At 34.1% G+C, this 23,533-nt stretch overlaps 1 protein-coding gene across 7 annotated transcripts in view; it reads right to left on the bottom strand.

Moving 5' to 3' along the window:
* HLTF (helicase like transcription factor) overlaps nucleotides 1–23,533 on the bottom strand; it is a 54,289-nt gene that overhangs the window by 20,487 nt on the left and 10,269 nt on the right. For 5 of the 7 annotated variants that reach the window (XM_032346060.1, XM_032346066.1, XM_032346073.1 and 2 more), the window contains exons 3-14: nucleotides 22,185–22,351; nucleotides 20,564–20,697; nucleotides 19,687–19,784; nucleotides 17,958–18,032; nucleotides 17,200–17,391; nucleotides 14,867–14,962; nucleotides 11,131–11,206; nucleotides 10,011–10,101; nucleotides 8,375–8,454; nucleotides 8,247–8,288; nucleotides 7,324–7,413; nucleotides 5,015–5,112 (exon numbers count right to left, since the gene is read on the bottom strand). In XM_032346060.1, the coding sequence (XP_032201951.1) occupies nucleotides 5,015–5,112; nucleotides 7,324–7,413; nucleotides 8,247–8,288; nucleotides 8,375–8,454; nucleotides 10,011–10,101; nucleotides 11,131–11,206; nucleotides 14,867–14,962; nucleotides 17,200–17,391; nucleotides 17,958–18,032; nucleotides 19,687–19,784; nucleotides 20,564–20,697; nucleotides 22,185–22,351 (1,239 nt within the window). The remainder of the gene's footprint in view (nucleotides 1–5,014; nucleotides 5,113–7,323; nucleotides 7,414–8,246; nucleotides 8,289–8,374; nucleotides 8,455–10,010; nucleotides 10,102–11,130; nucleotides 11,207–14,866; nucleotides 14,963–17,199; nucleotides 17,392–17,957; nucleotides 18,033–19,686; nucleotides 19,785–20,563; nucleotides 20,698–22,184; nucleotides 22,352–23,533) is intronic. The other 2 variants (XM_032346083.1, XM_032346099.1) reach the window with 1 other exon arrangement.

The raw sequence follows: 23,533 nt of genomic DNA, 5'->3' as shown, positions 1-23,533 counted from the left end.
GTCCTGGGATCGAGCCCTGCATCGTGCTCTCTGCTCAGCAGGGAGCCTGCTTCCCTTCCTCTCTCTGCCTGCCTCTCTGCCTACTTGTGATCTATCTGTCAAATAAATAAATAAATAAATAAATCTTTAAAAAAAAAAAAAAGACCTGGTCCCAGCCCTCTCTGAGGACATGATCTGTTTAAAACACTTGCCTTTTTCTCTCATGTCTGAGAGATTCTGAGCAGGGGGGGAAAAAAAATAATAATCATGGTTAGATTGGAAAAAAATAAAAAGGATACCAGAGAGGGGCGCCTAGGTGGCTCAGTCAGTTATGTGTCTGCTGTCAGCCTAGGTCATGATCCTGGGGTCCTGGGATCGAACCCTGCATCAGGCTCCCTGCTCAGCGAGGAATCTGCTTCTCCCTCTGCCCCTCCCCTCCCACTGCTTCTGTGCTTGTTCTCTCTCTCAAATAAATAAAATCTTTACTTAAAAAAAAAAAAATCAGAAAAATAAAATGGAGAACCTATCATATGAAAGATGATAAATAAAGCCCTCATGTACCAGAAGTAAGAAAAGAATGGGTAAAAGATAACCAAGAAAAAGGGACTAATGGGACTTGAGGACTAATTAAATATGGGATATTAAAAAAGGGGGGGGAGACAAAGAAGACTCTCATACTTTAAGTGAGTGCCTAGAAGCTATATGATAAAGATATAAAGAAGTTTAAAAAAAGAAGGGGAAAGTGGGTATAAAAATGAGAAAGAAATAGGGCACCTGGGTGGCTCGGTCAGTTAAATGTTTGACTTTGGCTGGCTTAGGTCATGCTCTTGGGGCCTAGAACCAAGCCCCATGTTGGGGGTTTGTGCTCAACAATCTGCTTGAGCAGATTCTCTCTCTGCTTGAGATTCTCTCTCTCCCTCTCCATCTGCCCCTCCCCTAGCTCATGCTTTCATGTTCTGCTTGAGATTCTCTCTCTCCCTCTCAATCCGCCCCTCCCCTAGCTCATGCTTTCATGTTCTCAAATAAATAAAATCTTAAAATGAGAAAGAAATAGTATTATTATTTTAGACATTTAAAATTTTTGAATACTATACAATGACTGGATATGTAAATTAGAAATATTTATTTACTTATAAAGATGTATTTATTTGAGAGAGAGAGAATGTGCAAGTGGGAGGATAGGCAGAGTGGGAGAGAGGGAGGGGGAAAGAGGAAAAGAGAAAATAAATCCCAAGGAGGCTCTCTGCCAAGTGCGGAGCTGATATGGCTCAATCCCAGGACCCCCAAAGATCATGACCTGATCAAAATCAAGAACTGGACAAAACAGACTAGGTCACCCAGGTGCCCCTACTAGGAAAAGTAAAATACTGGTCTGTAATACAATGGAGAGATGGACTTAACGAAGTTATCAGCAGATAGTACATGAAGCTACAGGAATGAGAAAGATTTTCTAAGAACATACATAATGAGAAAAGGAAGTTAGGGCAGAACCTACCGGAGCAGTATTTAAACTGTGGGCCTGTTTTTATTGGGGTAATTTAAAATATTGCAGCAAATAAAAAAATAAAAATAAAGCAAATGTGGCAGACTTTTGAAATTTTTGAATCTTGTTAAGTAAATGAAATTTTTGAATCTTGTTAAGTAAAATTTTCCTGTTTCAAAAACCATACCACGCTTTAAGGTGGGGGTGGGCAGAAGAAGGCAGACTAAATAGAAACCATGGAAGAAAAAGAGTGGTCAGAAAATTGGGGAAGCAACAAAATTGGGTAGGGGAGGGGGAAAATAGCAAAGTTTCAGGATGGAATACGGTGTTGATTTTTTAACTTGTAATTTATGTTCATTCCCTTCTTTACACAAAGGTTTAAAGATGGCTTATAAAAATAAGACATAATAAAATACTACAAAAAGAAAAATAAAAGAGCCCAGGAAAAGAAAAAGGGAGCTCACTGAACATGGTAACAATGAGGTCCCTGAAGGCCTTCACAGTTTCTAGCGAGGATGGGAGCAAAAAACCACACTATTAGGGTGGGCTGAAGAGAGAATAATAACTGAAATAGTAAAGGCAAAAATACTAAGAAAGAGGATAAAAGATGAAAGAGTAAAGGTAAAAACTTACAGAATTTTATTAAGAAATCTGGTGAAAAAGAGAAATAATTCAATATGAGAAAACTGAGTCAATGGGCTGCCTTGAAATGAAACAGAACAAATCTGTAGCAGGATTAGACCTAAAATAGAAAAAAATTAACTTTCTAGAGAAAAAGAACGATAGTATTGAGTTTCTAGTCACTGTGCTTCAGTTTGTGTGTGTGTGTGTGTATGTGAATAAAATATGTGTTATTTCATTTTCTCTTGTGAAGATAACATGTCCAAATATCTAGAACAAGTATGTGCTAGAAGTGGGATTGGTATCTTACACCTTTAAATGGACTCTCCCCTATCTAAAGACAAAAAAAGAATGATAAGGTAGTTCGACCAGCTCACTAGGGTGCTATGACATTTATTTGGGGGCTAGAAAGAGAGTAGCTTATTGAAAGATTGCAAAATTCTAATTTTTTAAAAAGATTTTATTTATTTACTTATAAATAAATAAAAGAAAGAGACAGTGTATGTATGTGCACATGAGCAGGGGGAGGGACAGAAGGAGAAGCAGACTCCCTGGCTTAGCAGGGAGCCTGACTCAGGGCCTGGTTTGGGACTCCAGGATCATGACCTGAGCCCAAGGCAGACGCTCAACCAACTGAGCCACCCAGGCACGCCACAAAATTCTAATTCTTGACCAGGAATCCAAACAAGCCCAACCATTCCTCATCCTTAAAAATCACTTTTTTTCTATAATCTCATTTAGGCAAGACTTTGCCAAGGAGTTTCCTTTTGAAGCTTCTATTATCTAAAATTTTGTTTTCCACATACAAAATTATAATGAAATACTGATGACCCATTTTGTTTTTTTAAAGATTATATTTACTTATTTGAGAGAGAACATGAGTGAGGAGAAGGTCAAAGAGAGAAGCAGACTCCCCGTGGAGCTGGGAGCCCAATGTGGGACTCGATCCCGGGACTCCGGGATCATGACCTGAGCCGAAGGCAGTCGTCCAACCAACTGAGCAACCCAGGCGTCCCCTGATGACCCATTTTTAAAATACATATCCCCAAACCAAGCTCACAGTTCTACTGTTTATATCCCCATTAATACTTGCAAACCTCACCCTCAAATTGTCATTCTAGTACCTAAGTATTGGCCTTCCCAAAATGTACTACATTTCTTAAGAGAATACTTCTGTTGGAATAAAAAAAAAAAAGACCAAAAAGACCAAGAAAGAACTAAACCTCACTCTTGTCCTAAGAGGAAAAACGACAAACCAATCAGAGGTTAATTTAAAAAAAAATACACCAAAAACTTAAAAAGAACAAGACAAGAGTATGTAAGAGTCAAGAAGAAAGAAGCATAGAATCTGACAATTAGACAATAACTACTAATCTTTTCCAAAGCAATTTAGAGAAAAAGTGGCAGAAGCCAGATTACAAGTTAAATAGTAAATAAAAGCACAAAGTGGAAATTAAACCCCAAAAGAGAGGACAGCAAAGGAAAGGATAAGAGCAGCAACTTAAAAAGTGAGATATAATCAAGAGGAAGTATTCAAAATTAAAAAAGATTCTAGAGCGCCTGGGTGGCTCAGTCGTTAAGCATCTGATTCTGGTTCCGGTCATGATTCCAGGGGCCTGGGATCAAGCCCCGTATTGGGCTCCGTGCTTGGCGGGAAGCCTGCTTCTCCCTCTCTCATTCCCCCTGCTTATGTTCCCTCAGTGAATGAATGAATGAATGAATAAATTAATATATAAAAAACAAAAAAAATAAAAAAGATCCAAGTATGTTTCATGAAAAAGTCAGTGGGAAAAGACTAACCAGACAAGAAAAAATAACAGATAAAATGCAAAGGTGGGAAGAGATGGAATCCAATGTACAGACCTAAGGTAATGATCTTAAAAAGACTAGGACCTCTTCCATCTCTGAGATTAGAGGAGGAAAGGTCAGGAGAGATGCAACAACCTTGGACGTGGCAAGAATAGAAGTTCATGTCCAGCAGTCTTTCTGTTCACAATACTTCCTAATAGAGCCATTATTTCATTTTAACATGCAGCTTGAAGCTCAGACTGGAAATCTAACCAAGCTGCTCCTTATAAATAATATATCAAGAGGTTCCATTCCAATGTAATATTTTAGAATAGAAAAGCAATCTGGAAAGAAAAAAAAAAGCTTTCTGGTGGGTAGCCTTAAAAGCATAGGCTCTAGAATCAGTATGTTGGAGACTATATCCTAATTTTGTCATTTATTAGCTGGATGATCTTAAGCAAATTACTTAATTACTGTGTTTCAATTTGATCACCAGGAAAGTGAGAATAATGGTTGTGAGGACTAAATGAGAAAATCAATTAAAAGAACTTAGGGAAAAACTGAGCTTAGTAAATGCTACAAGTTGTTATACACAGAAGTTAGTGTAGTTCTTAGAAAAGTTTTCAATAATTTGTAAATAAAGCAACCTTAAATTATGTATCTTTCCTACCTTGTGGGACAGAAATGGCAGAGGAAGAAGTACAAACCTAATCTTGATAATAATTAAAGATGTTTCCTTCTTGGGGCAACTGGGTGGTTCAGTGGGTTAAAGCCTCTGCCTTCAGCTCGGGTCATGATCTCACAGTCCTGGGATCAAGCCCCACATCAGGCTCTCTGCTCAGCAGGGAGCCTGCTTCCTCCCCTCTCTCTCTGCCTGCCTCTCTGCCTACTTGTGATCTCTGCCTGTCAAATAAATAAATAAAATCTTTAAAAAAAAAAAAAAGATGTTTCCTTCTCTACTATAAATCTTCAAATAATTACTTTTATTCAGCAAATAAAACCCTAATTCACCTAACAATTATTTTAACTTAACGTGCTGACCTAGCTTATCTTTCCCAATGAATGACTCTAACAGAACACTTTTTACTATACATTACTAAAATATAAATTATGTCATATTTTTAAAAGGCTGTCAAGACTTACAATCCAGTTGCTTAACACAGAAAGTGGGCAGATGATCAGTGTTGTTCTTGATCTCTCTTCAACATCAGTTTTCTTTGAACCCTCCACTGCAGATGCTCCTGAAAAGAATGAATCAGTTGAAACAGTCTTTAGTTTTATTCTCATATATAAGAAGTCAATAAAGAGATGACAATATATGCCTTCATGAAAAGAGAAAATAGGAAGAATTAAAATGAAGTAGATAGACTACTGTTTCCAGCCATGATGACATAATAGGAACTAGATTTTACCTTGTCAATTTATTATTTTTAACCTTGTCCCTTTAAACAACTAAAATCCAGACAGTGCTTACTTATAAGGGGAGGTAGAGAATTATGATTGAGAGTAAATACAAGGAAAAAGTTTGGAGTATCTCCTGATATGTATTTAAGTTATTCATTAAGATAGCATTTGTTTTATGCAGTTTTTGGAATCTGTACAGTCACAACCTCATGTAATTTCCTCCCACACTCTACTAGTGACAAACAGGATACAGCAAAAGTGGTGGTATACCACTTCTGAGATTAAGTTATAAAGGATGCAGTTTCTGTCTTGGGTGCTCTCTTCCTCTCTCTCTCTGCCCACTCCCTTTGGAGGAAACCAGCTGCCATGTTGCAAGAATACTCAGGCAGCCTATGAAAGGACACACTATAATTTTATTTTCCATTCCCCTACTGGACAGTATTACATTACTTCCAATATTTTTCTAAAGTAACACAGCAGTGAAAACTGCTTTTTCATGTGTCCTTCTACATATCTAGATGATATATCTATCTTCATCATATCTTGCCTAACTGCTCTCCATAGTAATTTACTCCCATCCACAGTGCATAAGAGTTCCTGTTGTTGTCCAATCTTGCCTATACATGGCACTGTGAGGTTTTTAAATGTTTGTAAATATAACGGGTGAAATGGTATCTCTGTTCCTTTAGTTTGATTTTTACAGTGACTGACTCTATCTGCACAGCTTTCCCTATGTTTACTGGTTCTTTACCTTTACTTTCCTTAGAATGTGCATTTGTATTCTTAGTAGCTATTCCCCTACTGGACTGTCTTTTTCCAATTGATTTGCAGAGGTTTTTTTTACACATTCTAGATACTAATCCTCTGTTTAAGTTACATTTAACCAGAAATATCTTCTTCAGTCTTATCATTTTTCACCTTGTTTATGTTACACTTTGATGCATGATAATTTAAAATGTAGGAGAATTTTATCAATTTTTTATGACTTTTTGTGTCTTATTTAAGAAAGCACAATCATTTCTGTCTCCACTCACTGATTTTTGTTTCTATTCTGTTTTTCTTGCAGAAATGTGGTTACTTTTTTTTTTCACAGCTATGACTTTAAAGTTTTTCTCTTCTATTATAGTAGAAGTTATGTTATGAGCCTGCAAGAAAGAACTTTTTGAGATGAACTTAATTACATCTGAATTCTAATTTTACCTCAAAAAAAGAATTCCATGTTTCTTAAAATTTCTAAAATTAGGGTTAAGAGTATTCTATCTGAAATGCCTATATTTTCAATTCAATTAATTAATTCTCAGACCAAAAGTTAGCTCTTTTTTCATCATTCTGTGTTGGGCCAAATATCATCTCCTTAAACAGGACCCTTTCATCAATCATTATTTCACTATCCCCCTTTATTTTATTCACAATTCCCATTATTTAAAATTGTATGTTCCCTTGTTTATGTTTTCCCATCATTAGTCATAAACTTCATGAAAATAGACTTCTGCATGGTATATCCCCAACACGTAAGATATAGGAGACCAAGTTACAGAGATAAAATAACTAGACCCAGATTTCCTTAACCTTAGGGTTCAAACTCTTTCCTTCTCAAATATTTAGATTCTTATGCAATGTTTTCCTCTGAACTACAAAATATAAAATTATAATAAAGATGACTAACATTCATAAATGAAAAACAAATTCTACTCATACCAAGAACTGAGTCTTTATTATAATTTAAATAAATTCAAATAATTTAGCTTTTAAAGAGCCATCAATTGCTCTGGGCCTTCAGTAGAAGGAAACATTTCTGTTACTCAGATGATTTAAGGACCTCTTTTCCATCTATTTTTTACCTAAATAAAATAAGTAGAATTAGAAAAGGTACTAGGAGAATATATAAACATGCACTTCCAGGAAAAATGGAATTATCTTTTTCTTTTCTCTACTTTCTAAACTTCTTGTACATGTTCTCTTAACTGCTGTCATTAAAACATTTTAAAATTGAAAAACAAAGTTTTAAGTTGAAAAACAGAAGCTAAAAAACCATGAAATTTACTGACCCTTTTTCAACATTCTCCTTTTTGTTGTAGGGGTAGATGAAGTAAGTGCACATACAAACTCTGTATCTTCTTTAACCTTAGAAGATCCTGCTGAAATAAAACCACAGAATCATTAAGATATTTGGAAACTTATTCTATCCTATGCTGAGGCACAGGTACCTCCTGAGGATAGAAAATAAAAATAACACTTTCATACTCCAAATCTTAAGAGTGTATATTATCCAAAAAAACCCAAAATATCTGGTGACCAAAATTGTTGACATAGCATATCATTCCTGCTCAACAAAGAAATGTAGTCACTTGTCATAAAGTGTTACTTCTCTTGAGGAAGAGATGTGAAAGCAGGAGCAACCATATACAAAGTGATTCAGCTTCCAGGTGGAAGAATATTTTCAAGGAAATGGATGTTTGACTTCTAATGATGAGGCTGCCAAATTTTCATATTATCAGCTGGTGGTAATGAGTAATTTTCCAAATATAATATAATTTCTCAACTAATTAGTAATACAGTATGATCTAGTTTACAAGAAAAGAAAGAGTTATGTTTAAAAGGTATAGGAAAAAGTAATGATACTCACTGGTTGTTTTTACATCTATATGACAAAGTGAACAGTACTAACACCAAGGAGCTCCCACCCAACTTTTATAATTAAAATTTATTCACATTAAGGTTTTAGAGGAGTCATTTTATAAGTAGTAAAAATTACTTTGTTTAAAGTTAGTTTAAATATTTCTGCTAGATTTTAATTTGAAATTAATCTTTCAATTTGCCTCATTTACCACCCTTGATAAGTGTAAATGGCAATCAAGTGTAAGACCTATTACCAAAGAATCCAAGATAGATAAATATAAACCTATGGAGTTTTACTTTAAGTAATCCTTAAGTGTAGATTATGGATACTGAGATTTATATATATATATACCTTTTACTCTTTTAGTCTCAGACTGTGGATTTTTCAGTTTCCCTACAACAAAATAAAACACAAAAAGAGTCACACTAGGAAATTAGAATGTAAGACATATTATCAAAATCAAATCCATTTCATACTACCTTTCATCTTCTGTGGCAATTCACTTATTTCATTTTCCTCTGAATCACTGCTTTCAGTGTGCTGGATAGCAGTTTTTCTTCTAAAATAGAAGTATACACAAATATTTTCAAACCAAAACAAAATGGGATATGAAAAACATCGGTTTAATACATGCAGTATAAATGCTTCTGTGTTGCCTGTTTATCTTCTGAAAAAATTTCAAGGAAAATCTGACAAGTGTATGCAAAATCTGCTAAAAGCATTTTGCTTTTATATGCAGATGCATTTACTACACAAAATACAGTACCACTATTATTAAATTTGAAAAAGTCAACCATCCTAAAAATAATACTCATTTTTAATACTGAGCTTAATATTTGGCTTAATATTCAAACAAAACAAAATATCTATATAAAAGTATAACTAAAAAGTAACTCTTGTCAAAGGAAATACTCCTAATATAATGAAATGAGCAGCTAAGATGCAAAAATGCAATTCTCTTACAATGAAAAATTTTATGTATTTTGTGTAGAAACACTACATTACAGTGATTAAGCACCTAAAAATAATGGACTTTGGAGTCAGACTGTCTAGATACAAATTTCTATTCCCCTACTTATTTGCTATGTGACTTTAGGGAAGTCACTTAATATTCTTCTATGCCCGTTTCCTCATTTGCAAAACAGAAATAAAAATACAATTCACTTCATAAGATGTGTTACTATATGCAATGTCCCTAAAACAGTGCCTGTTGCACAGTAAACGTACATGTATTAACTATCCTATGTGTGTTAGTTATTACTTTTTCCTCCACGGCCTCATTACTATTTCCATGTCCTTTATATCTTATTTGGTGAATCTAACAGTGCTGTTCTCATGCTAGTGGTCAGTTCAGAGTTGTAAGATTTTAGATCTATATGAGAAACTGAGGAGTCCTGGATTTGTGCTCAGTTTAGACAGGTATTAATGACAGAAAACAATTAACAAAGCCCCAGTTTTGAGATCCTTACTGGACTAGCTAATACAGACTCAGTTTTGTGGTCCCACCTACAGATATTATGGCAGACAATATATAAAAAGCCAAGTATGTAGACCTACTTCTGAGGGTAAATGAAATTTATAAAGTTAACAGATTCAAGTTAAGATCAGAGGAGCATTATGTATTTTATTCAAATTCTCCCTCTAGTTTACATTAATATAATACTCTCCATAAAAAACCTCATCACGTCTTATTTCTAAAGGTGAAATGACAACTGCGATGAGCAAAGAGCACTTCTATCAAATCATCTAATAGCGGTCTGTTTTCATCCCCTCAAAATATAAAGAAAATTCTTCTAAAATCAACAACAACAAAAAAACAACCTTAGGAGCTAGATCTTAGTTCCTATGTGAAAGAAATAGAAAAAAGGTAGTAGAAAGATAAGTAATTATTAACTACCAATTCACTTATTTCATAGATTAGTATTACTTTTCTTCACCTATAAAATGAGAACACCTACCTGCCTAAGTCAGTGATTTTGGAAGTTTCAAGTAACAGAATGAATTTGAAAGAACTATATAACTGAGATAAATGGTTATATTTCTCTCCTATATCTAAGAAAATGGAGAAAGAGTTTAAACAAACATTACATACAATCAAACCATAGCAAAGTTTACCTTTTAGGGCGGGAGCTAGACAATTCTGACTTGGGATATTTATTCTTTCCCTTGACATCTGAAATACTGGGTTCTCCACTACATCTAGATCCTTTCATTTCAAAGAAAAGGACAAATATACAGAGTATTAGTAAATTGTCTTGACCACTAGCAGTATCCTTAAAACCTTGGTTTTCCAAATCAGTAGTTCAACTTTTTAAAATATCTTCACTCTTGTTCTTTCAATCGGCCAGCTCCTCTCTCCACCCACTCACCACAAAGGTCTACACCATACTGGAACCTGTGCTTAGACTCTTAACTCCTCTGACTCCCAGATGATGATCTACTTCACTTCACAAAGAAAATTGAATGCTATCTTCTATAAACTGCTAATTTTCTTACATTTTATTCCCTCAATTATCTGTATTTTCCATCAACCTTACTTCCTCCTTTCCTTCTAACGTTCACTCACCTATCTATTCTCTTGATCCCTCTGCCCCCACAGAGGCCTACAAATTCTCTACATAGTACCCCAAATCTCTTCCTATCCATGGATTTCTTTCAATTGTGCCTTCATCTCCAACTATTTCTCCATTTCTATTTCAAACTTAGCAAAATACATAATAAACAACAACTGTTATTTCCAAGTCTTCACCTACTGATCTTAAAATGTTTTTGGTTTTGCTCCACTCTAACCAATCTTCAAAGATTAATTTTGTGAATTTATTGCTAAATCAGCTATGTAACTGCTAAATCCAGAGATCTCTTTTCAGTTCTCCTCTACTTCACAATTTGGCTCTTACCTATCTTTCTACGCTTATCTGCTATTGTCCATGTACATTACAATTACCATAAATTTCTCTGAGGTCTCAGAACAAAATATGCCTTATGTTCCTACTGTTTTGTTTTTACTGCCCTTTCATGTAATTTCTTCTCAACCAAAATGTTCTCCTCAGCTTCTCTAACTGGTGTACAACCACCCAATTGCATCGTGACCTCCTTGATGAAATTTTTCCTACCAGTTCCCATGAGATTTTTAGAAGAGATCCTAAAATTTTTACATATTACAAAGCCAGAGCGCAATTACATCATCAGACTGGAAAAATGTAAATACAGGATCATGTTCAAAAGTAAACTTTACCTTTGATTAGTCCATCTGCCTTTTCACTGGTATTGCTTCCTCCAAGTTTCATAGATTGATCGTTAACATTACACTCCTGGATGAAAAGGCATATTTCTTACATAGCACTGCTGTCAGTTTTAAATAAACTTAAAATGCATCCTTTATATTGCTTTACTTTACATATTAAAGATTACTTAGATTGGTACTCCATTCTGGAGCAATGCGGGGAGGTGCATTAAGCGAAGAGGAAAAAATAAACAAATAGATTAAAAATGTTTTCACAGGTATCTCAAAAGAGAAAACTAGTTGGTCTTTACCTGTTCAAAAGGAATACAAAGAGCAAAACTCAATTATAAATGGCATATAATTACTGTAAGAAACATTAAACATGAAATGGAAATTTACTTTAGAATTAAAAGGAATTCTCAGACTACTAACTTTTAGCCAAGAGTCCCTACTCAGTAAATAACTTATCTTTAATGAGGCTGCCACTGCCATCCTTGGTCTCCAGAATTGCCAAGGTGGGTAGACACAAGAGTACAGGTTTCAGAGTACCTCCTATCATACTCTATTAGGGATTTTCTTGCCAACTCTGACTTTTTCTTTTTCCCTTCATGTATATGCCTTTGTTTCAAAATCTATCAGTGTACATATAGAATACATGAATACCAAAACTTCTGTAGAAGTAAAAATTTACAGTTCTTTGTAAAAATATTTTTACATGAGTCTGAAAGGGTAGAGTTCCTCTGATCTTTCTTTCATTCTAAGGTACAAATGACAAAGGCCAATTGGGGTGAATTTAATTCTTCCCATTAAAAAAGAAAGGCAGGTGATTAAGTCATATCAAGTAGAGACTAGGACTGGGGGGCAGCAGGAGTACAAAGTAATTTTTGCTGAGATTGGGATAAGAAAGGATAATTTTAGTATTAAAAAAATATAATTTGAAACATCTTCTAAAATCCTACAAGTTTTACTAGAAATGTAGATGAAAAGATCCATCCCCTTCTAATGGTATGAGTCTAAATAAGCTGAAAAGTTTAAATATAACATATCTAGAAATCATGTTAAATAGTTATTTTAAGTAATTTTTATTTGTATTTTTTCAGAGCTGAGGATATTTTATTTTAATCAATGTCAAATATTTACATTAAGACTGCATAGGCATTATAAAATTAACACACTGCAGTCCAAAATTGCCATTTTTATCATTACAGTATTACACCTTTCTTTACTTTTTTTTCACAAGCTCGATAAATGATCTGATTTTTTTCTCCAAGTTTTCATTTAAATTCCAGTTAGTTAACAGTATATTAGTTTCAGGTGTAGAACTGAAGTGATTCATCACTTAATATACAATACCCAATATAAGAAACTGATACTAAAATTGCTTTTCATCAAATGTTCTATGTACTCCTCTTTAATAATTAGTTCAACCATTTATTAAACAAATGCAAAAAAGAACCTAACAGTTCATCCAGAAATAAAGGATGCTCATTACTCTTTTTCTTTTTTTTTTTAAAGACTGTATTTATTTAGGGGCGCCTGGGTGGCTCAGTCATTAAGTTGTCTGCCTTCGGCCCAGGTCATGATCCCAGGGTCTTGTAATCGAGCCCCACAGTGGGCTCCCCGCTCAGCTGGAAGCCTGATTCTCCCTCTGCTTGTGTTCCCTCTTTCGCTGCATCTCTCTCTGTCAAATAAATAAATCAAATCTTCAAAAAAAAAAAAAAAAGATTTGATTTATTTATTTGAGAGAGAGAGAGCAATAGATCACAAGTAGGCAGAGAGGCAGGCAGAAAGAGGGGGGAAGCAGGCTCCCTGCTCAGCAGAGAGCCTGACAAGGGGCTCGATCCCAGGACCCTGAGATCATGACCTGGGTTGAAGGCAGAAGCTAAACCCACTGAGCCACCCAGGAGTCCCTCATTATTCTTTTATATGAAATGATTTTGCTCAGCAAGTTTTTTCTACACAGAGTTCAAAATTAAGCCTTCTACAACATCCAAATCTATCAAGTCATATTACACTCCAAACTAATGGAACTTAAATCAATGACATTTCACTCTATAAGCTTGGACTAGCTAAATCTATTTAAAACTGTAATATTTTTGTTGCAATAAATTCTTAGTTGGAAATCACACTTTCAGCCTCAATTTCAATAAATTTGACAAAGCAGAAACACTAACACCTTCCTGCTACATAACACCTTAAATGCATGGCTGATTTTCGGGGTTGGGCGGGGGAGGCCTTATTGGTAATAGATAATTTTTTAAGCTAAAAATTGCTACTGAAGCTGAAAGTTGTCTTGGGTGGTAGTGTTCTGTTTTAATAACAAAATGTAAGAAAAACAGGATATAAAGTATCAAAACTACTCATGGTAAGGAACTGAATCCCAGATATTTGACAATAGAGTTAAACTCCAACAAAAGTACAAAGTAGGAAATGCAACCAAGGTGCAGAAATTAATAATACAGACTCTGAATAAACAGTGGCAGGAAACTGATACACAGCCTCTTTGAAAACTAAAAAATTAGAAGAGCAGTAGTTTAAAAAAAAAGTCAAAAATTAAGTCAAAACACATAAAAAAATTTTTAAAAAGAGGTATTTTATATATGCTTTTTGCTGTTATTCCCTACTTTAAGTTCTTTGAATTTTAAGCTGAAAATGGAAAATAACTGTTTCATTCTAATAAAATTTATTTTTTCTATAAAACTAATTCATTTTTTATTCTTAGAAACTGAGTGAAGTATGTTTATATGCAATATGTAAAAAAATATATAAAAATTAAGTATCAAGAAAGTCACCCTTGTTATCATCACTAGGACATGATTGTCACTATGTATGACTACATTCAGACTCAATACATACATAAATACACCTTTCTAAAATGAGACCCAGGGGACCTGGGGAGCTCAGTCAGTTAAGTGTCCACCTTTGGCTCAGATCATGACCCCAGAATCCTGGGATTGAGTCCTGCATCGGGTTCCCTGCTCAGCCAAGAGTCTGCTCCTCCATCTCCCTCTGCTCCTTCCCTAATTCGTGCATGCTGTCTCGCTCTCTCTCGAATAAACAAATGAAATATTAAAAATAAATAAAAATAAATAAATAAAATGAGACTCAACTCTATTCACAAATTTGTCCCTGGCCTCTTTTTTTCTTTTAACTAAGAAATATAAAAATAAGCGTTCTTCAAAAATAGGATTTTATAGTTACAAAATATTAAATTTTAAGGCTATATAATAATAGAACTTATTGGAAGGAGTTTCTTTTCTGCCTTAAATAATGCATAGAGGAAAAAGTCCGTACTTTTATCTCTGGAAAAAAATGGATTTCTGATGATTTACTTACTTCTTTATTTTTTAAACAAATTTACTTTTTTAAGTAAGCTCCATGCCCAGTGTGGAGCCCAACACAGGGCTTGTACTCACAACCCTGATGTCAAGATGTGGGCTAAAATCAAGAGTCAGATGCTTAACTGACAAAGCCACCCAAGCACCCCTCTGATAACTCCTTTACATAATTTCTCTGAAATGGCACTACTGAGTCACAGATTATAAACACTTTCAAGATTCTTGATATATATTACTCAATTACCCCCAAGAACACAGTACCCAACTTTCATTCTTACAGCAACACATAAGAGAGGCCATTCATCATTTCTCTAAAAACACTGGATATTATCAATTTTTTGGCAAATTATTTTTTAATGACAAAATTAAAATGAACCAGGGACTTCGGGAGAAAACACACTCAACTTTACCTTCTTCAGCTGACTTTTTTTAATTCTTTCAATAGGAAGAGGTTTGCCATCATGGAAGTTGGTAAGAATAACTGCAATGGCCGTCAGAGTTTTGCCCTTTAAAAATGTTTTAATTAAAAGACAAATGGTCAGATTCTGAAACCTAGTTAACCAGAGAACATTCCAAAACCAATTTTAAAATCAAATGGGCAAAATCATATAGCATTCAAGGTCACAGAAGCATACTATTGTATTAAATAATCTACGTATTAATAAAAAGTACTTTATTGATTAAGAAATGCTTTCCCACACTGTATTACTAAGAATTATTAAATGGTTTACTCTATAAAATACTATAAGCATCCCTGAGAAATGTCATTCTACTGAAAGACTGCTATTATAAGATGTTTAACCCTGAACTAATAACTTTATCATGAAACTAAAACTTTGCTTGCCAGGTAGTTCAGAGCTAATTAAATGATTAGTAATTCCAGTATGCACATAAGATAATTTTATTAAGTTTCATTTAAAGATCACTGTTAAGACTCAAAAGCTTTAACTTATCAACAAAGCATAAACGACATATTTCTTGTGCATTTTTCTTAAATAGAAGCATGTAACTTTTCATTACTTTCCATAGCTCAGTTTATAATTAGCAATACAGAAATAACTCTTTGGCAATTTTAAAATAGTTAAAGCAACAGTTTTCTAAAGTGTAGCCCACAGGTCCTAGAGTTTCCCAGGACCCTCTCGGCAGCATGTACAAATCTGTTTTCAAAATACTGCTAAGACCTTATTTGTGTTTTTATCTATAGTAATGCCACAAAAAGGAATTATGGACAAAACCACCGGTGATGGGAAGAGCACATCAAAATACTCTCGTTCCACACCAAAATATGAGGGCTATCTAGAGAAAAATGACTTGTGAGACTGAGATTATAAGCTCAACTAGCACCATGCATCGCTATTTTTACTTAAAAGAATGACCAACAATCAGTTATTCATGACTGAGTGGCAGATGTTTTTAAAAAATTAACAAAGTACAGCTATTTCAAGGGAAAATAATTGACAGATTTGTTGTAAGTGATAAAATCTGAACCTTCAAGCAAAAATTAAAATGTTGGAAAACTTGTATCTGGGGGTGCCTGGGTGGCTCAGTGGGTTAAAAATTGTATGTGACACCATGAGCACAGCAGCTTCCCAAAATGTAAATGCCTTTCTAATAAGATTAGCAGTACTATCAAAGAATATAAACTTTTGATACTATATAATGAAATGTTATCAACATCTGGCAAATCTGTGTAACTCAATGAACCAGTATTTTCCAAATAAGCAATGACTGATGTTATAAAATTATGCATAAGCGCAATATTCATTCAATGTGCAAGCTACACCAATGGATTTTAATGCAAGAGAGTACAAAAAGCTCACTCATACCATTTTTAAGTTCCATGTTGTAACTGTTATCCTTTAATAAACTAATCCTTGCTTAATTCTGTTGTACCAAAGAATTACACACAGTTACCTAAAAAGACTATTAAGATACTCCTTAGGTTTCCCAACTACATATCTGTGTGAGAACTAATCCTTATGTACCTATATCAAAGCACCTTATCAACAGAATGAATGAAAAAGCAGTTATGAGGACTCAGAATTCATCTCTTGGGCCAAACATTAAAGAAATTTGCAAAAATGTAAAACAATGCCAGTCTTATCTAAATTATTTTTGTTTTGGAATAGTCCCTTTTCATTTAAAAATATGCTATGTATGTTAATAAGTAATGAGTTTATTGTTTTTAAATTACTAACTTCAAAATTTTTACTTTAATAATTAATACTATTAATATTGATATAACCCGCAAATATAAAAAGCCCTTTGGGACTGTCAAAAATTTTTTTTAAGAATGTAATGGTTATTGAGACCAAAAAGTATTAAAACTGCTCGTGAAAGGAATCACAAATATAAATTTAATACTCTATATATCATAATACTGTGACAGAATACAAACAATTCCATATAACATTGTTGTCTTTCCCTCCCTTTTGTAAAGATCCATGAAAGATAAGCTACCTCGAATTTCCAAAGAAAACTGAAAGTACATTCATACATTATTGTATGAATATTGTATTGTAATACAATATTGTATTAATTGTACCTTAACAAAATAAACCAAAACAAACAAATAAGTATAACCTCATTTTAAGTTAAAGACATAGAGAAAATTATTCTATACTGAAAGTAAAATCTAGTCCCATACTGGCACCAACATATTCCTATCTACTTCAAAATTACCTTCTATAAAATCTTAATTACAAAATAAAATTTTATGAACTCAAGAAAAAAAAATAATTACCAAACCCATATCATCAGCTAAAATTCCTCCATGAACATTTTCTGGTCGGTCCTTCTCAGAAAAATTTGTTATTGTGTTATAGTATAAGTCATTTCGTTGTTCCCAAAATGGCGGAAGGTCTTTACTGTTTTCCCGTGAAACCATCCAAGCTAGAGCTTGTTTTTGATGTGGAAGCAATGGTGTTTCAACAGCCTATAAATAAAAGGAAGGTCTTAAATAGAAATAAAACCAGTCTTTTTCTCCATGCAGTACTAAAAACTACACAGATTAACATCATATTTTAAAATTCCAAATAGTTCTAAATAAAAAATACTGGGTGGTGCCTGAGTGGCCTAGAAGAAATCAGGCCAAATCAAAAAAGAGAGGTAACCTGGGTCTACACACCATGCAAAGGCTCAAGCCCTACTAATAACGAGCAGGTAAAATATGGTAACTACAATTACAAGACAAAAAGGTTAACAGAGATAGGTAGAGACAAAAAAAAAAAAAAAAGAAAAAAAAAACCCTGATGTATTTGTAGACTGATTTGAGAGGGTTAAGTGTCTGACTCTTGATTTCGACTCAGGTCATGATCTTGGTGTCATGGGATCCCACATCAGGCTCCACACTCAGAGTCTTCTTGAGATTCTCTGTCTCCCTCTGCCTCTTCTCTCTATCTCACATAAGCATGCTCTCTCCCTTTCTAAATAAAGTATTTTTAAAAGTTAAATAAATACATACATATATACATAAATAAGTAGAAAATACTGGTTCAGTACCTCAGCTGGTTCCATTTCATGAGTTTTATCATCTTCTTTTAAATCTTCAAACAATTTGTCAAATTCTGTTTTAAGCTACAACAAATAGGAACAAGAAACATCATGAAACAAACCAATTAAAATAATTTCACTTAATTCAGGGCTTTCAAATCATTTAATTAACTAAAAGATTTGAATACTAAAAGGTACCTAACACATTTTTTGAGTTGCTACATTGCTCACTGAAGGCAGAATGAATAGATGCTTTAGGTTTACTGTGTTACAATCAAAAGAATATACATGAGAGGCACCTGGGTGACTCAGTGGGTTAAGCCTCCACCTTCAGCTCAGGTCATGATCTCAGGGTGCTGGGATCGAGTCCCGCATCCGGCTCTCTGCCTAGCAGGGAGCCTGTTTCTCTCTCCCTCTCTGACTGCCTCTGCCTACTTGTGATTTCTATCTGTCAAATAAGTAAATAAAATCTTTAAAAAAAAAAAAAAAGAATACGAATGAGATAAATCTAAGGTTTGTCACAGCTCTGTCACAAATCTGTACATAACACTGGGCAAGAGATTTAACCCTTATTGCCTATATCTCACTCTTATAAAATGAAAGGGATAATTTAGATTTAGAGTGTCTCTAAGGTTCCTTCTGCCATTGCAATTCTGTGATTCTATTAACTGTATTCAAAACATTCTGTCAGATCCTACCAGGTATATTTATTTGACTTTTTTCCTAAGTTAATGTCACTTCATTTACTATTACTACAAACAGCTTGCTATGTGCTGCAAAATATTAATAGATGATTTTTATCTTATGCTAATTTAGTTGGTTCTTTAAACTGATCTAATCTAATTCTGTAACAACATGTGTTATAATTACTTTTATAAATAAGCACATGACTACAAAGCAGTAGCCCAGAAGAAATCAGGCCAAGTCAAAAAAGTTAGAGGTAACCTGGGGTTTACCCACCAGACACAGGCTCAAGCCCTACCAACAACAAGCAGGTAAACTAGGATAACTACAATTACAAGACAAAAAGGCTAACAGAGATAGGTAGAGACAAACAAAACAAAACAAAACAAAAACTGATGTATTTATAGACTGATCTCCATTAATTTATTTTATATTCTTTTTTCCCAAATTAACTTAGCCTAATAGTATCTTAGATTACAAATTAGACAAAGTAAGTACTATACTAATGTCTACGATTTAGAATTTTTTTTGCATCCCATTTGCAAACTTACTGAAACAAGTTTCAAGCTTAAATTTTTTAAAATATTTGAACATTTTAAAAAATCCAAATAATATAAAAACATCAAAACATACTAAAACATCCCATGCATATACAACAATGCATGTGTTTTAATATATGTACGAATGTGTATGCATTCCTTATCACTGCTTTCTTTTCACATAAAAGTTTTTAATATAGGCACGCCTGGGTGGCTTAGTTGGTTAAGCATCTGCCTTTAGCTCAGGTCATTATCTCAGGGTCCTGAGATCCTGCTCAACAGGGAGTCTGCTTCTCTCTCCCTTCTGCCCTTCCCACCTGCTTATGCTTGCCCTCACTTGCTCTCTCAAATAAAGTCTTAAAAAAAAAAAGTTTTTAATATATATTCTATAATGTTTCATAACTTAACATACCCGAAGATCACATATACTAGCACATACATATTTATCTTATTTTTTAAAACACTATCTTCAACATTTAAAATTCACTTTTAGATTATAAAATAAAGCAGCATACCTGCTCAGTTGTCATCTGTACTGCAGCATGAACTGGCATACTATAGCTTGGTCCAGCTCTTCCAGAGCCCCAACTACTTTCTAAACTGAATCCTAAAGCTGTAATTTACAAAATGAAAAGAATAAAATCATCAAATGAATTATCTTTTAGTGACTTTTTGAACTTATGTTTGAAATATATTTAAAAGATTTTTTAAAAAACTAAAAGTCGGGGCGCCTGGGTAGCTCAGTGGGTTAAAGCCTCTGCCTTCCACTCAGGTCGTGATCCCGGGGTCCTGAGACCAAGCCCCGTGTTGGGCTCTCTGTTTGGCGGGGAGCCTGCTTCCCTTCCTTTCTCTGCCTGCCTCTCTGCCTACTTGTGATCTCTCTCTCTGTCAAATAAATGAATAAAATCTTAAAAAAAAAAACAAAAACAAAAATCTAAAAGTCATTAAAAAATACATTGTTAAAATAATTTCACGTTTTTGAACAAACTCTTGCCAAATAAATATTAGTTCTTCATTTCCTATTGGGAGATTCTTTTTGTCTTTTTCAAAGATGAAGTTTAAAATCAGTGATTTCCAGATGTTATCATTGAGGAAACCTAGGGAAGGGAATACAGAACCTCTTTGTACATAGTCTGTGTTGTGTGTGCATGTTCACACACACACACATGTGCGCGCGTGCGCCCCTTCCTATGAAGCTATAATAATTTCAAAATAAAGAGAAAAAAAAATCAGGTATTTCCTTAAAACAATTTCTGAGTTACAACTCAGAGCCTTCAACACACAAATCAGTTTAGCCAAACAAACTCAAATTATTTCTCAAGAGAAGAAATGTTTTACAATTCCTACATCTTACAATAGCAAAAAAAATAGGAGCTTAAACTCTAAACCTACTTTTTGGTGCAGGACCCAATTTAAATCCATGCTTCTTCAACTGATCTAAAACCGCTTTTCTATGTTCTTCTTTTCCCCAAAAAGTCATATGGAGAGGCATGGTAAAGGCATTGTTTGCACCAAAAGGAACGACCCTATTATATTTAAGAGAAAAAAAAAAAAAGAAGAGAGAGAAAATTAGAAATGTTTTATTTTTTACTTCCATTAAGAATGTGACTATTAAATACTGTAAGCATCTCATTCAAATTTTGCAAGGAAGTGAAATAAGAAGGAACTATATGGGCAAACTAGAAAGACAGAAGTAGTACAGGGACAGTATCAAGAACAATCACTTTCTGTTCCTCTGTTTTTGAAACAGAAAGTCAGAAGAAACTGAAAGACAGAATAAAGCAGGGTAACCTATAATTGAGATTGTAAGATAGGTACAATAGTAAGTTTAATTGGGGTAGAGCTTTCACTAACAGAACCACTGAGGGTAGCAACCAATTCTGGGAGAATGGGAAATAATTTGCAAGAACTACATCTAACCCTTAACAACATGGGGACACTCACCCCCTAATGCAGTCAAAAATCCACATATAACCTTTGACACCCTAAAATCTTAACTACTAATAGCCTATTGTAAGCCTTACCAATACCATAGTTAACACATATTTTGTAGGTTATATGCACGAGAGACTGTTTTCTTAAAGTAAGCTAAAGAAAACATTCACAAAATCATAAAGAAGACAGAATACGTTCACAGTACTATACCGCATTTATTTTTTAAAAATCTGCATTTAAGTGGACCCATACGGGTCAAACCCATGTTGTACAAGGGTCAACTGCATTTTTGACCCAGGATTCACTAAAAATTTATTCTCAATATCCAAAAAATTTAATGAACTGAGAATGGAGAAAACAAGTGAGAAGACATTACTCAGTATTTATCATCCAACATCACCTTTTCATATTCTAAACATTCCATACTTAAAGTTGAGCTCACAGACTAAATGCCTAGAAGAGAAAAAAAGATAACCAAGGAGACTGGGAGTTTTAAAAAAGAAAGGGGTGGTAGAACTGGGAGCGTATAGGCCTTGCCTAAAGTAGCAGCTGCTACTCTGTTCCAGTCAACTGATATCCTGTGAAAATGAAGGTCAGATCTTGCATTTGTCAAGATAAATCTATATAAATAATTTTTACATTAGGTAAAAAATAAACTTGTATAAAATGCAGAATATCCAGATATTTGAATATTAGAAATGAATGAAAAATTACAAAACACTATGTAGGCAAAATGAAACTCACTTACATATGATCACAGGCTACTAGTTTACAACCTCTGATTTAAACACTTTTAAACTCCCAAATCGATGCACTAAAAAGTTTGGACACATGGTGTGGACCTCCTAATATTTGAGCCAAAGTCTACTATTCTCCATGGTAATAATTTAGTAGAAAAGTAAGGGAATAGTTGTTTCATGGATGGGGTAGTAGAGGCAGATGGGAAAAGAATTAACACATTTATTAACACACAATAAAGGCATAGTGATAAAAGTTGTAAGGGCAACTATATAGCCTCTTAACAAATTCAAAGATCACAACTTCTAATTATTAAAACTAAACTCTGAAAATACATTACCCTTCAATCTGTGCCAATTTGTTGTCCATGATATAGGCCAATGCAGCTGCAAGATCTTTCTTTAAATGCCCAACCTGATTTCCATTTACATTGTTTACTTTAATTGCATTCTTATCATAGGGATTATTGGGCTCTCGTTGTAATGCAACCATTTCATTATTATTAACCTAATAATAAACAGATAATATTATAAATAATAAACGCAATAGGAGCTTTCTTCATTAAACTTTTCTGGGCTTCCCATTTATTTTTTAATACTTAATAATAGCATATAAAAATGTATATTTTATTAGGCTTATATTGTATATTAACATAAAAATACATTTTATAATATTTTTATAGTATTTTTTAAACTTACATTCACTGGAAAGTTAAAAGATCCTTGATATCTGCATGATACATTCAAAACTAAATAAAAGAGTCACACTAACATTTTTCAACATCATAACTTCTGAAAACAGGTGATCTTTATTGAGTGCTTATTATATGCTATTGTTCTAAGTATATTACATAGAATTAGAATTTACATCCAAGCAAGCTGGTTCCTAAGTGTGATTTCTCCAGACTCTAAAAAGGGAAAAAGTTATTAATTCTAAGTCAGAATGGAACAAAATTAAGAAAATATATCCAACCTTCAACTCATGCCATTCTGATTCTACCAGATTAAAAATTGCCTGAAGGTGACATCACTGAAAACAGAAGAGTTAAGGACTTTTGAAAATTCTCTCTTCCATAAAGGCAATGAAAAAAATGGCAGAAATTTTCAGAATCAACTTTTCCAGACATCTAGAAAACCAACCAAAGGACTGCAGAAACCTGAAGGGTGTTAATTGGGGAAAAACAGCTAAACATCAGTGCTCTAGTCCCTCTCCAGCTCTCAGCTGCATGATAGCCTTTAAAAATAACTTGCTAAGGGACGCCGGGGTGGCTCAGTTGGTTGGACGACTGCCTTCGGCTCAGGTCATGATCCTGGAGTCCCGGGATCGAGTCCCGCATCGGGCTCCCAGCTCCACGGGGAGTCTGCTTCTCTCTCTGACCTTCTCCTCACTCATGCTCTCTTTCACTGTCTCTCTCTCAAATAAATAAATAAATAAATCTTAAAAAAAAAATAACTTGCTAAAAGTCTTGGTGCAGTCTAGCAGTCACCAAAGGGAGTGCAATGGAACAGAATCTTTCATAGATTCATTCCCAAAGAATTGTTATTATTTGACCTGTATGATGGTTCTCCAGAAGATCTCCACGTGCAAAGTGATTTCTATTTGATCTCTGAGCGCATCCAATACAAAAAAACCTTCTTCCTTGGGTGGGTATTTATCAGAAACAATTTTAAAGGCAGTGGGTAATAGATG

The sequence above is a fragment of the Mustela erminea genome, chromosome 1 (assembly GCF_009829155.1).
Source record: "Mustela erminea isolate mMusErm1 chromosome 1, mMusErm1.Pri, whole genome shotgun sequence".
Taxonomy (NCBI): Eukaryota; Metazoa; Chordata; class Mammalia; order Carnivora; family Mustelidae; genus Mustela; species Mustela erminea.
This window is presented reverse-complemented; position numbering and strand designations above follow the sequence as displayed.